General features: G+C 36.9%; 1 protein-coding gene across 6 annotated transcripts in view; it reads right to left on the reverse strand.

The window, feature by feature from the left end:
* Positions 1 to 14347, reverse strand: part of CAMSAP2 (calmodulin regulated spectrin associated protein family member 2) — an 86170-nt gene that overhangs the window by 11487 nt on the left and 60336 nt on the right. For all 6 annotated transcript variants that reach the window (XM_080622565.1, XM_080622562.1, XM_080622561.1 and 3 more), the window contains 5 exons: positions 8976 to 9069; positions 7829 to 7922; positions 4058 to 4128; positions 3510 to 3579; positions 320 to 2531 (listed from right to left, as the gene is read on the reverse strand). In XM_080622565.1, the coding sequence (XP_080478691.1) occupies positions 320 to 2531; positions 3510 to 3579; positions 4058 to 4128; positions 7829 to 7922; positions 8976 to 9069 (2541 nt within the window). The remainder of the gene's footprint in view (positions 1 to 319; positions 2532 to 3509; positions 3580 to 4057; positions 4129 to 7828; positions 7923 to 8975; positions 9070 to 14347) is intronic.

Genomic DNA, 14347 nt, shown 5'->3' on the forward strand with positions numbered 1-14347 from the left:
AGCTTATGCTAAAAAGAAATCTTTCTTCATTCATCTTCATTCATTCAGCATTCATCTTCACAAAAAACTCCAAGCACTCTTCTCCAACTATGAATGGAAAGGGACACTCTGGCATGCTCAGAACTGCAGTACGGTAGAATCTCACTACTCTTATGATGTGAAATTAATCAAGTGCAAAGATATGCTTATACATTTAGAGTTGCAGACCTATCTGCTTTGACATCAATCGAAAATCATCACTGAAATCTTTATGTTAATTAAGAAGTTCCCTTTGAAAGGAAGCTTAATAGCAGACATACACATCCACTAATTCTCTTACCTTAAAAAAGAATCCACAACAGACTTTCTGGTCATCCTCAAATTGCTCTCTGTCACTCTCACCTTCATATTTCTCAACAGATACTTCATTTTTTTCTGGTGGCTTCAAATCCGATAAGGAAACTTCAATTAAGTTAGCTGTTTTGGGAGCTGGTGGTGGTAGAATTGGTTGGCTTAGCTGATCTTCATTTGGGGTGAGGCAGACCGTTTCTGTGATAGGCTGAGATAATACTTCAGAAACATTAGATTCAATAGGCTTAATCTCCTTTTCCTCCAAATTCTTTTCACACCGTTTCAGAAGTTTTGGTCCTTCTTCTTTTGCTACTTCTTCTGTAGATTTGACTTCCTTTGAAAGATTTCCCCTTAACTGAGGTTCACTTATTTGTTCACCATCGTCCCCAAAGCAAACAAATGATCTAGTTTGAATGGGAACCTGACTTGGAGAAAATCTCCTCAAACGGGGAAGACTATCCACAGATCGCGGGGCAGTCAAGGTACGATTGAGAGGTGTTATTTTCAGTTCATTTGGCCTAGGAGTCCTTTGCATTTTAATGTGAAAAGAGGCATTCTTCCTGTTGGAAGACTGTGGAGACTGATGTGTAGAGCGAGGAGATTCCTGTGAGAAAGGCGCAATGGGAGCTGGGGTTCCTGTTTGCCTTGATGAAGGCTTAAAGTCCCGAATCTGCTTCTGAGGAGAAGGCTGAGGAGGAGAAATAACCCAAGCCTGCTGCTCTCTCATCTGCATCAACATCTCCTGTTGAAGGGACAGACGTTGCATTTCTTGTTGCAAAAAGTGTAGGGAAGAGTTTAGTTTTTCAATAGACTTCGTATATTCTAAGATATCTCCTTCATTCAAGTTTTCTTCTGAGGGGCTTGCTAAACTCCATTGCTTTTCAGCATCCATAGGAGTAGCAGGAGATCTGAACCATTTGCTATGAGAGTTTTCAGGGGTTTCTTTAATTAATTCTGAAGTCTTACTAGTTTGCTCACCTGATTTTTGAGTTTCTTTGTCTTTCAACTGATTACTGTCAGTGAATACCTTCTCATCTTCAGCTCCTGCTGCTTCTTCTCGCAGAGGTGATACTCCATCACCTTTCTTTTTCACAACATTAAGAAATGCTGTTCTTCCCATCTTCTGACGCTGCTTCGTGAATGCAGCTTCAACTTTCTTCTTCTGTGCTTCAATGGCTCGCCTCTTTTCCTCTAGCTTCATCCTAAGATGTACCATTTCAGAAGCCAGTAACTGGGTAGTGTCTCTTCCTTGAGGAATAGATGCCTCCTCGGGAATATGAGTCCAAGCAACTACATGAGGGATGTTCAGCTCAGAACCTTCTGGTGTGGTTTTCTGAGAACTACTTCCACTGCTTCTACTATCTGTGTGATTCAACTTCCTGAATTTCTGCTCTGCAAAGCTAGTCATCTTAACCCCCGAACTTGAAGAAGCGCTGCTGCCTGCCTGTGATTTAGTACTTACTGAGCTGGGGCAGGGACTTAACTGATCTCTGTGACTGCTAGCTCGCATGTCGTAATCCTGGAGAAATTTAGATGGTTCTTCCATGTCAGAGTCCATGCTTACAGTATAATCTCTCAAAGAAGAATCCTCATCCATCGTCTCTGGAATATCTTCTGAAGGGACATGTATTCCAGTATCTACTTCTGTAGTGTCAGTCACAGGACTTAGAGCACCTTTTGTGTCTGTAATTATATCAGCAGTAGACTGATTTGGTTTAATGTTTGAATTCAAGATGCTCATTTCCTGATTGTGAAGAAAGAACCCATTTGTAATTTGGTCTGATGGGATAACTCTGGGAGATTTTTCAGTGTTATGAATTATCTGCAAAGCCTCTTCAATGCTTGGTGGCTCAATTCGATTGCCAAAATCATCCAGAACTGCCCTGTTTTGCAGAGCTCCATTTGGAAACCTGTAGTGGCTGCTCTCATTGGCATTTTTTTGATTTGTGTTAAGAGACTGATTGGCCCTTCTGTCCTTATGAGCTACTGTGCCCTTTTCCTCTTCAATATCTTGATTTTCCTCCTCTCCATTCACTGGTTTGAAGGACAGATTTTTTCTAGTATGTTTTGGCATGCGGTTGGTGTTTAGTGTAAGGCCTTCATTGCTCACAGATCTAGTAATTCCTTTGTTTGGAGTAGATACCGGAATGCTTTTTTCTTTGTCAAAAGAAATGTCAAATGAAACTCCATGCAGTGATGACCTAATAGAGAATAAAGAAACTAACTGAGCAACTCATGATTATTACTACTACTACTACTACTGAAACATTCATATTTGGGTTTAAAATTACTTTAAGACTATAGTATTAAAGGCACTGTTAGGTATACTATATTTGCCTATCTTCAAATACAATATAATAATTATACATATAAATACATATATTTGATAAATATAAATAGAATAAATAAAAATGCACATCAAAATGGAATATAACAACATTTTCTTCAGAGACAATACTTCTTATTACTTTGGAATAAATTCTGGGCATTTTAGGAAGATAGCACAGCAGATGAGAAGGAAGGTGTGAAGAGACGCAATTTACAGTTACTGAATAACCCATCACTATAACTCTTACCACTTTAACTTTCATTTACACCTGACAGATTATTTATGACCAGCCTAAACCCCAAAACATTCAGTGTGATCGTTATTACTATTCACAAAATAATACAAGCCCTGAGTTTGTCTTTACTGAGCTCATTAGGGATGTTACTCTTACCACTATTAGCTGATGGCAATTAGTAAATGTGAACATATTTACTGCCAACAATTCAAATACCTAATGCAAACAATTCAAATATATTGTGGCTGCCCCATCCCTGCAGTATTCAAGGCCAGGTTGGACGGGGCTTTGAGCAACCTGGACTAGTGGAAGGTGTTGCTGCCCATGGCAGGGGGTTCTAACTAGATGAGCTTTAAGGTCCCGTCTAACTCAAATCATTCTATGATCTCAACTATACCTCATTTCAATGTAAGAACTAGATGGTTTATTTCTGATTTTTTTTCCTGTTACTGAGTTCTTAATCCATGATACATTTTCTCTTTCTACTTCTTCAAGTCGCTTACAAGAACTCTTATTAGGGGATTCTGAAAATCCAAACTACTATGGAGCATTTATTACCATTTATGACAAATAAATAATATCTTTTTAACCAACTTGCACAGTAGGACTACTTACCTTTTTTCTTTGGGCCATGTCCCTACATACCCATCTACATAAGACATTGATGAGGACCTTCTGATGATTCCTAAGTGAAATTAAAATAGAACCCAAGGTAACTGCTATGAAAAATTATTTTAACATCACCTTCTGTTACTTTACCAAATTAGTTTGCTTCACTACTTAGAACACTGCAATGACAAAAAAGTGTTCCTATATTGAGATTACAAGTAGAACAACTGAGTCAATTTCATCCTGAATATATATTATACCCCTCATTCTTCAATGAATTTACTATTAAAATATACTACAAATACTTGTTGTAAGCCATATTCTACAAAATCAAAACAGAAGGGAAATTAAAAAAATCATGCACAACAGGTATGAACACAAACCTCCCATCCAAACTTTTCAGAGATTACAGAACTCATTCATTAGCCTCTCATGTGAAGCTTTCCCAGTAATTTCTGCATAAATGATGTTTGAATAAACATAAGCAAGATAGCAATTAACTCAGAAGACAGCACCTTGTCTCACTGCCTCTTCCACCCATTTTAAGTGGTTACCTGGAACAGACGAATGAGGCTGCTGGGGTGTATGCAGTTGGTGAGATGGTGTATAAGTTGGACTTTCCAATCTATAAAGCAAGAGACATTAACTTAGAAGTAATGCATCAAAAGCCACATTACAAAAGGACAACCAGACTTCATGTCCTGGATCAACACAAAACCAGATATATTTTTTGTGACAGGGAAGAAAGAGAGGTGTAATTCTCTCCTGGAAATATTCATTTATTCACTGAAAAGAGAATGCTGTAATTACTTTTAACTGGACCTACTGCAGATAGATCAAAAAGTCAAAAAGGTGTTTCTCCTACACAAGCAGCCATAGAGCACTATAGTTTTGTTAACATGTTGCCTCCCCATTTATTCCATGTGAACGCCATTATTAGAAGATTCTCATTTTTAGGTTTTATTTTAGCAAAAACCCCAAACATAAACATGATAAAAACGAGCCAGTTTCTGCTGACCTCGGAACTAAGTATCAGATGCAGGTAGTATCATATACTTTTCATGCACCTCCCTTTTCATTTGCTTAGTCTGAAAATCCTACTTAGTGTCTGGACTGCAATATGCAGTAGAAGTGGATAAAGGAGATTTTGTAACCGACGTGACTTTATAAATACAAACAATATATTAATTACCGAACCACTAATTACAAAGACTTCCTCTGTTTCTACTTACAACAGATACTTCTCTTTTTTTTTGCTTCATAGAGAAGGTCTGTAATACACTGTGTTAATCCTGAATAGGATTAACATGATTTCATGTTTCAATGAAGGTGCTTCTTCAAGAACAAAGACACATGCATAAAGATGCATGTATGTGTATGTAAAACACTTTTAAAGAAGCCAGACTTCACAAACACACTCAATTAAATCCTTTCATGTTTTCAGTTTTGCTCACTGAGTTGAAGAACACACTCCTTAAGTCTCTTTTTTAATCAGTAATTTTCAAACTATTTCTTTACTGCTTTTACAGTTTATATACAGTGTGCTGTAGGAATGTTTCTAAATATCTGTGGGAAGGATATTCTCATCAATTTAAGAAAAATACTCTTGTCTGACAATTACAAAAGCACCTTTCATAAGTACAGGTTAAATTACTCAAAATAGGTTCTCATAAATCCCTCATTTTTTGTGTTAATAACACTACACACTAGCTACATGACCTATATTTTAAATGGCATTTGAGATGTCTGTGGAGGTTTCAAAATCACAGATATATCTCTAAGTTATATTTAAAGAAAGGCATGCTTTCAAAATTTCATCCAGCAGCCTCTGAAAATTTACTACCACAAAGAAAATCTACATACTTCATTTTCTCTCAAGACATGACTGATTTTGGCACCATGACTGTGGTTCCATGGCAACCTCAGACATCCTAACTACTTGCCGCCACAGTCCCCCTCCCTCCTCTGCACTGGATCTGGATCTCCACCCAATCCTCTGAGTCATTTCAGCGAGCTAAACCAGCAGAAAAACACTCACTTTTTCCAGCAGTTAGTTTTTCCCTTTGTGCACTGAAATGACAGTGTCAGACACTCAAGGGGGCAGGAATGTGCAATTGAGACAAGGAGAAAGGCCAGGACCTGCAGGGAACAGGATCCTATAGGGAACCTGCAGCCTGTGTGTTAGATTCCTATCATCTGAGATAAACTTCTCAGGCCCCTCCTTTGTCCTACAGTGCAGTGAAGTATCATCAAGCTGAGTGAAGTACATTGGTTTATAAGGAAAGATATAGCTCTTTATATTACTCACGGCTTGCTCTCATAATACTCCAGCACAAAGCCATACCCATCACTTGTAAAGATGCTAAAACAGTGCTGTGATGAGGTAGTACAATATGCAAAACACCACCCATAAGGGATTCACCAGTGGTTTTACTGTATCTCAGGAAAGATGAGCAATATGACAAAACATGTTGGTGGCAACTTATAGACTTGATAGTTAAATTTGGAATGGTAATGGTACTAAGAAACATAAAGGGGTTTGTAAGTGTTTATGATTTGAATTCAGATGCTTATTGTAAAACTTCCAATCAGTCCTTTTCAGTTTAGAGGCCAAAAACCATCGGCACAGACAAAATGTACACATTTAGAGAAAAGGTAAATTTATTTGGATGAATTTGGTAAATTTATTTGGATGAATTTGGTATTATTATGTTACTGGCAGAATTTGTAAGAGCAAGGATAAATGCATAGTTAATGGCTTCAGCTGTGGGGATTTTTTTATGGTCAAGGCTACAGACAGACTTCTCTTGCATTGTCCAGTATTCATCAGCTAACTTCATTTACATTTAAAGAAAATCTTGTCCACAGTTCTCTACAGCACAAGTATGGCACAAAACTCTTCAGTTTATTTTGGCTTAAAGTGTAACTGACACACAATTTGCTGTCTTCATAGAACTTCTAAAAGATAAGCTACTTAAGCTTTGTTCATGAAGGGCTCTAAAAGGGGGACATCAGGTTGAAAGCCACATACAGTGATTTTTACTGGAAACCTTTCTTTGTTCTGTATGACAGTCACAGTTACAAGCTCTTTGTTGGACTGTATGCAGTGGCTCTGCAATTTCCAAACTGCCTTGGGAACCTCTGTTGCAAAAGACAGATTCAAAACTGTTTCTTACTCTTCTGGCTTTCAAGCTCTGTTTATACTTCAAAGGCTTTCTTCACCATGACAAAGAAAGATTAAAAAGAAGGCCTAACATGCAATTTCTGCCCTTTATCATAGGATTGTTTAGGTTGGAAAAATCCTTTAAGATCCAGTCCAACCATTAACCTGGCACTGCCAAGTCGACCACTACACTTGAACACCGCATCTACACATCTTTTAAATACCTCTAGGGATGGTGACTCCACCACTTCCCTGGGCAGCCTGTCCCAGTGCTTGACAGCCCTTTTGGTGAAGAAGCGTCCCCTAATATCCAATCTAAGCCTCTCCTGGAGCAGTTTGAGGCCATTTCCTCTTGTCCTATAGCTTAATATTTGGGAAAGAGACCAACCCCCACCTCATTACAACCTCCTTTCAGGTAGCTGTAGAGAGCAATAAGGCCTCCTTTGAGAAATGAATCAGAAGTATGATCAGCTAGAGAACACAAGAAAAACAGGATGTTTCTACATTGCTTCCAAATCTGTAACAGTAATACTAAAAATAATGTTTCACATATACTTATAAAAAAATACAAATAATGCAAAACATTTAATAAAACAGTTAGCTTTCCATTTTTGATGCTTACAACACTTGGGAAGTCCATCATAGCATAAGTCTATTTTTTCCTATTTGACCTACATGGTACTTAAGTAATGTTACCAGACCAAACTAAACTCATCACTCACTGGTTTTCTTACCATTATCTGTTCACTTTCTTCAGTTTTGGAAAATCTGCTGTGAATTGCAGAAAAATACTTCTTTCAGAGCAGACTTGGTCAGCAGCCCCACATGAAACTGAGGAGAAGGAGGCCATGTGACATGTGCTGAATGGTAAGGGTTATTTTGGAAAGTGGTAAGACAGCATGCTGTCCAAGTAGCAAATATGAACTGTACAAACATGAACATGTAGCCTGCCATGCAACGGGGCAGTGCAGGAAACAACTGAACTATAGCATCTTCCACAAAATTCTATAGATTGTTTGGTAATTCAACCCCTAAGCACTGCAAAAAGACAGCAAAACTAAATAAAAACCTGTGGGTTTTATGTGATTTGTGTGATTTGTGTGGTTTTTGTGTGATTCTGAATAGAAAGGATAAGATTGTGAAATAGTACTAGTGACATTACCTGGCTACAAAGTCAGAACCAGATCGGCCATCCACATAATTTCTTCTGTTAGCATTCAAGCTGTGAGCAGAAGCTGCATCTTTTGCAGGTTCAGCTGCCAGAAAGAACAAAGCTCAAGTTATTATAGTTCAGTATTCAGTTAAAATACATAGTAGAAAACCAGTCTGAAATAAATTGAAGCAATGATTTCCAAAGATTTAAGACTTTTGATTGGTTCAATTATTTAAATTAAAACCCAGTCACTTCCTTTCAGCTCTACCTCCTCCCAACTTCCCATATTGGCACTATTTAATGGAATGGAGAATGACAAAAATGACAAGAAAAGGGAAGACATAGAAAAAAACTGAAAAAGAGCAATAACATCAAAAACAAGCAATCCTTTTAGAAACAATAAATATGCTGCTTCTGGAAGAAATTTTTCTAATAATTTTTTTTCCCCAAAACTCTTAGACTGGCTTTTCAGCTAGACAATAGTACTTTGGTCATACCCTAAATCAGTTAGCAATACTTAGAAGATTTAAATCAGATCTCTATGTGCTATAAAGCATATAAATTAAAAAAGGTATAAAAGTCACATAATGAAAATCTCTTCCTAGGTCTTGGAGACACAGTCCCATCCCTACTGTATGAATGTTTAAGCTACCATGACTCTGGACTCATTAGCAGATGTGAAGATCTAACCTAGAGGTGGATTTTTAAGTTTGAGAAGTTACTGATGGAAGACTGTGCCTTTGTACTAAGGCACAAATGCAACTTTAAATTAACTACCTGTCTAGTTTCCCCAGATTTATATTCCTTTCTCTTGGTATCATTTCCTCAGCAATAAATTCTGTTCTTGGCTCCTTATTATATCTGTAATCCCTGTATAAGCATAAATGGATTCCAGGCTTATTAAGGTCAGGAAAATTTGCAAGTGATTATACCACAACAATTTATATGAGGTTTTGGTAATAGACAACAAAAGCTAATTATGATTTATGAGATGAGATGAAGATTAACACAAAGAAAGAGTACTTTGCTCCTTCTTTAAGGCGGTTGTACATTGCCAAATCCTGTTAACTAAAATATTCACTGTATTTGTGAACACAATGGCAATCTGTTCACATACATACAAAACCCATGGATGTTAAAATCAATCCTTAATTACCTTGAGGATGCACAACAACACGAGGCTGTACAAATGATGGCTTCACCACTTCAAACCACCAGAACAATTCTGCCATGAACACCATGTAGTTGCTCTACCAATTAAACAGAGAGAGAGAGAGAAATTCATATTAAAACACAATCTTGCAAATAAATAGACTAAGCAGCATTCTGGGTATGCCTTTGCATTTCATCCAGTTTAGAATCTCTTCTCCACTGATTTCTTAGAAAATGAGGTCAGTAAGTCTGATCTGCAGCACCAACAATCTAATACACATAACCTGACCAGATTTTAACTGGTTGGGTTGAAGTGTTTCATAATAAGCATATGCTCAGGCCTGATGTCTTGCAGGGCAGAGAGTACAGAATGGTTGGAAAAAGATGCTGTCAAACATATTATCCATTTCCACAAAAAAGAGAGTAGTGAAAAGCCCATTGTTTTGCAAGGCTAGGAATTAAATTTTCAGAGCTTTTTATCATGAAAAACTGTGGTTGCCCTTAGTTTCAGCGTAGGAATTGTGAATCTGATTTAGGCTTTTGTGTCAAGTATGTGCTTTTTGCCACATTTGTAAAGACTTCCCCAAATTTACAAGTCTTTAATGCAAAACAGCATTTAACACTACCAGCAGCAGCATTTGTTCAATGCAGGTCAGAAGGTGGTTTTAGCTCCAAAGATTTTTTGCACATTTAAAATTTTGTGGATGTATCTTCCTACTGTATTTTACATTACACAGCTATGAACCACAAGTGTGGTAGACACCAGATTTAAATCTGGGGAAGAAAAGGCGTAAAAGAAGAAACAACTGGGAATATGAACTGCAGCAATAAGAAGAATCAAGAGAGGAAAACCAGGCAGAAGCAGAAGTTTCTGCTGCAAGAGTATATAATAAGGAGTGAAATGAGTCCAGAAGGCTTGTTGACTGGCAGCTGAAGAATTCAGAGGCCAAATGATCACAGTCCTAAGATGTTGCATCCACATGGTTTAGTGCTACTTCCTATCTAGAATATCAACTGAGGAAGATCAGCGAGCAACCAGGCCTGAGCTGGCTCAAGCAGGTGCACAGACTTGACTTGTCAGTTTTACGAAGTCTGAAAACAATACAAGAAAAGAATACCAATGTCTACTTAAGCATTAAATTGAGAAACCATAATTAAACAACTTCATAAAAACAGTTTGTTTCAAACTGAATGAAGAGTTTCAAATGGCAGCAATGTCTCTTCTGGGTTTTGTGGCAACAAAGAAGTTAGAGCTGACTTAGAAAAATGTGAACAATTACCTAATTTCTTTCTTTTTAAACAAAGATAAGGAAAAATCTACTTATAAATAAAGGATATTAGTTGAGTACATAATATTTGCTGGTATGGGACAGAATTCTTAAACCCATTTACGATAAAGCCTGTGGCTTGCCCTGGTCTTCTCTACTTGCTCTGCCTTCTGCCATTGCTGAACAGTTGTGGGAAACAGTATCGAGTGCCTGGATGATGTTTGCTTTGAGCAAGGACAGCTGTAAGTTTAGTTTTAGTTTTATTTTATTATTTTTTTTTAATAGATTTGGCTTCCACATTTTCTGTACGACTCAAGATGATCTTCAGCAGCATAGACTTTGCTATTATAGATGTTAATAGAGCAATGTTTATACATATAAAACATTCTCATAGCAGAGCATGGGATATTTTCCTAATTTCCAGCCCTTTGTTAGCAATAAGACCTTCAACTTGTCTCCAAGAAAACCTTGCTGCAGATCAAGAATTGCATTTGGGCTCCTTAAATAAATGCAGAGTCTTTTTTAAATTAGTTAGAATTCACAAATAGTTTACTCATTCAATTTCACAGAAAGAAAGGTGTTGCAAAGAGACCAACACATCAACACGTTATTTTTTTTCTGAAGGATTTTAGAAGAATGAGGGCTATTAAATATCAGATATCAAGCTACAGAGTTGTAAGAGTGTAGTAAATGTTTTAGCTGACAGTTTTTTAACAAAGAACTTTAACAAAGAACTGGCCAGGTTGGATGGAGCCTTGGGTGGCATGGTTTAGTGTGAGGTGTCCCTGCCCATGGCAGGGGGGTTGGAACTAGATGATCTTAAGGTCCTTTCCAACCCTAACTATTCTATGATTCTAAAAATCAGACAAATTCTGAGGAAGTAAAGCCAGTGGTACACGGTTTCTACAGTAACTTTTTCTTTGTTCAACAAAAAATTTTCTGGTTGATTGAGGCGTATGTGGCTGCAAAGTCTAAGCCTTCTGCTGTCAATTCATCAGAGAAAAATCTAAGCAGAAAGATGACGCTTTTTGTGATGCATTAGGAAAAAGAAGAAAACTGCTTTGTATTTGGTGATGGACACATTAACTTTCCATTCTGTAACTACATAAATAGGCAAGAATGCTCATATTCAATGTTCAAACCTATATTCGAGCACACCTGGTGTGTGTCCACAAAGGATGTACTCAAAGACTGTATTGAGACTATGTGAGACTTTCATTTCAGACTTCTTTTGACAGCTTCCTTACGTTTTGAGTCTCTAAAATGTCAAATGCCATTGTCGCTGTAACTTTATTGCCTTAAAAATGCACACTCAAATCTTGGAGTGTGCCGAAATTATGAACAAAATGCTATTTTATTTCAGAAATACACCATAGGCATAGGGCTAAGAACAATTTTTTTTCTTCCTTTTTAAATAAAAAAAAATCACAACAGAAATACTTAGTAATAAATGAGATAACCTCAAATCTGTATCAGTAAATTGGAAAACTTTATTTTCAATATCTGACACTTTTGATTCAGATTTATTTTCTGAATATTTCTAAGGTAGATAAATATTTACTCCAGCAAAGGGTTACTCTTAAACTGAAAGCTGCTCAGACTCTTTAGTACATGGTGAGGAGATCAACCAGATGTTGCCATAGTTATTACATATAAGCTATAAATAGACGAGGAAAAACCCTGTCTCTGCTTATACAGCACAGAGTAACTGAATGAGGAAAAGTTCATAGCAAAATCTTTTCCACTGATTTCATCAAGAAGCAATTTACATGAAGAAAAAAATCAGATGTACTTCTCAGACAAAATATGATTTTTAATACTATTTTTGAGTATTACAATTTCTACAATTTCTTTTAGCATTTTCTGCTCCCCTTTCCTCCCCTCAAACTTCTAACTTGATTTTTTTTAACACAAAAAATGAATTATAAAATCTTCTAATCATAGCTTGTCCCCATCTGAAATAATATGGGTTTTAACACTCCAATTCTTATGTTTATGTTGAAATGCTGCTTTTAATAGTGTGACTGTTCTATGAAGGACTGAGACATTCCTTCTGAGATTATCTTCTACACAGTCTTGAGCTATTGCAGGACAGCTTGTTCTGCCAAAAATCACCTAAGCACTGTTTACTAAAGTAAAAAAATGAAGCTGTTGGTTGCATAGCAGCTTAGAACTGAGGCTGCTCTAGATGTTTGATGGTGAAACATCATGATAGAAACTGCATTTTCTCAAAAGTTATTATTAGTCAGAAAGGGATATTAATCATGGTGATCAAAGGCGAAGACTGACGATCAGTAACTTAATCTTTTGGAAAAGCTAGTTGTGTGTCTGTAGCAGTCCTGCTACCCAGGGCCAGAAAGAACATAGGTATTATTTCCACAGATTTTACCTTGATTATGCCAATAGAACTTCCAAAAGCTAATCATGATTATCACATGCACATATACACAAAAATACTCAGAGGCGTAACAGTATTTTCATAGTAGTAAAAGAAAAACCCTAAGCTCTGAACAGTTCAGATAGGCTCAAAAACACTTTACAGCAGATGGCAGACTTGCAGCTTTATAGGTGCTTTATTTGCTAACCATCCTGATTTATTTTTTCCAATTTGGTATGTGCAGACTGTTCATCGGATGCATGCAGTCAGCTTTACTACTGCTTACATTTTATGTATTCCATCTTCCGGTACTGTGCAATAAAAATCCTTCTGTTTAACTTGTTACCGAATTTTGGAAGGCTATTTTTTGGAAAACGAAACAAAACTAACTCCCATATTCTGAGTATAAAATCTGAAGTCATTACTTGTTTCTGTAACAAACAGATACCAGCCAGCTTGCTTTGTAAAATTTTATACAAAAAAGATGAGTTATTTTAATACATCTATTCCTCTTCCATAATTTTAAAATAATGATTAATTTTAAATCAAATGATCTAACAAAAATAGTACTTCCAATCTTGTCGCTTAAAATAATTTTTATCCCTTCTAATATTTATAGGTTCTAGATCTGCATGTTTATAGAATAGTAACTACAAGGTCATACATACAAATGATACAAATAATTTCTAATCAGGCTTGAATCCACTAAAATTAAACGCAAAAGCACCCACAGATGCTTGTAGAAATTTTCTTAAAATGAACAGAAATACACATTGTGAAATTTCTATCACAACGCACATTAAAATCTCGGTTCCGTAGGCCAGGAAAGTAAGTTATATCAAATGCAAATCCAGAGTTTCTATGTTATGGAATTGCCAACATAAATGGCATCAAGAGTCAAGAAAATTGGAGTGTTTTCAAACTATTCTTGACAAGGCCATATTACAGCTTTGTGTATGATCCCTGCACTACCAGTTTCTCATATCTCCTGCCACGAGTTAATAAATGCCACAGCAACTCAAGTTGAAAACTCCCGTATATCTTGTTTCAGACCAGAACAAAGAAGTGGGAAAACTGGTTGATTAACATAGGTGAAAGCAAACCATGCTGCTTCTCTTTAAATAATGAGTCAGGAACATTTGGTCCCTCTCAGGAGAGACATCTCCTCTACAGAACTGTTCCCTGGTTGAATCTTCCTCTTCATTCCTGATCCTGAATCCTTTTGAACCAGACAGATGGAAAACAAATCATGACTCCCACCATGCATACCTAACTGCCTCACCAAACACAGCCAGCTGCTCTCCCAGGTCCTTAAGGAATACATATGTATGCTTACAGGGACTTCAACTGTAAATTCAGACTTGGGTTAGCAGCCTGATTGCAGGGGCTTTTTTCATTGAGATGGGAGGGAAAGCTGCACATGTGTGGTTATCATTTAGCACTTAATTTCTAGGATTTATCTATATGATGAATCATATAAAAACTGAACACAGTTTTTCACATATCAGAGGATGTGATGCTGATTCCATCTTCGACTTATGTCATCTGTGAAGTCACCATCAACATTACATTGGAAAGTGCAAGTATTCAAAACTGCTCAAGTGCAATAAATATTTTCAGCATAAAACAATCCGTTAGATATTATATTCTCCTGTGCAGTTCAGCAGTGAGGGAGCAAAAAAAGGAAAAAGGAAGTTCAGGAACTAGCCTCTCCATCTTTGACAGTACATG

This window comes from Psittacula echo, assembly GCF_963264785.1.
Source record: "Psittacula echo genome assembly, chromosome: 7".
Taxonomy (NCBI): domain Eukaryota; kingdom Metazoa; phylum Chordata; class Aves; order Psittaciformes; family Psittacidae; genus Psittacula; species Psittacula echo.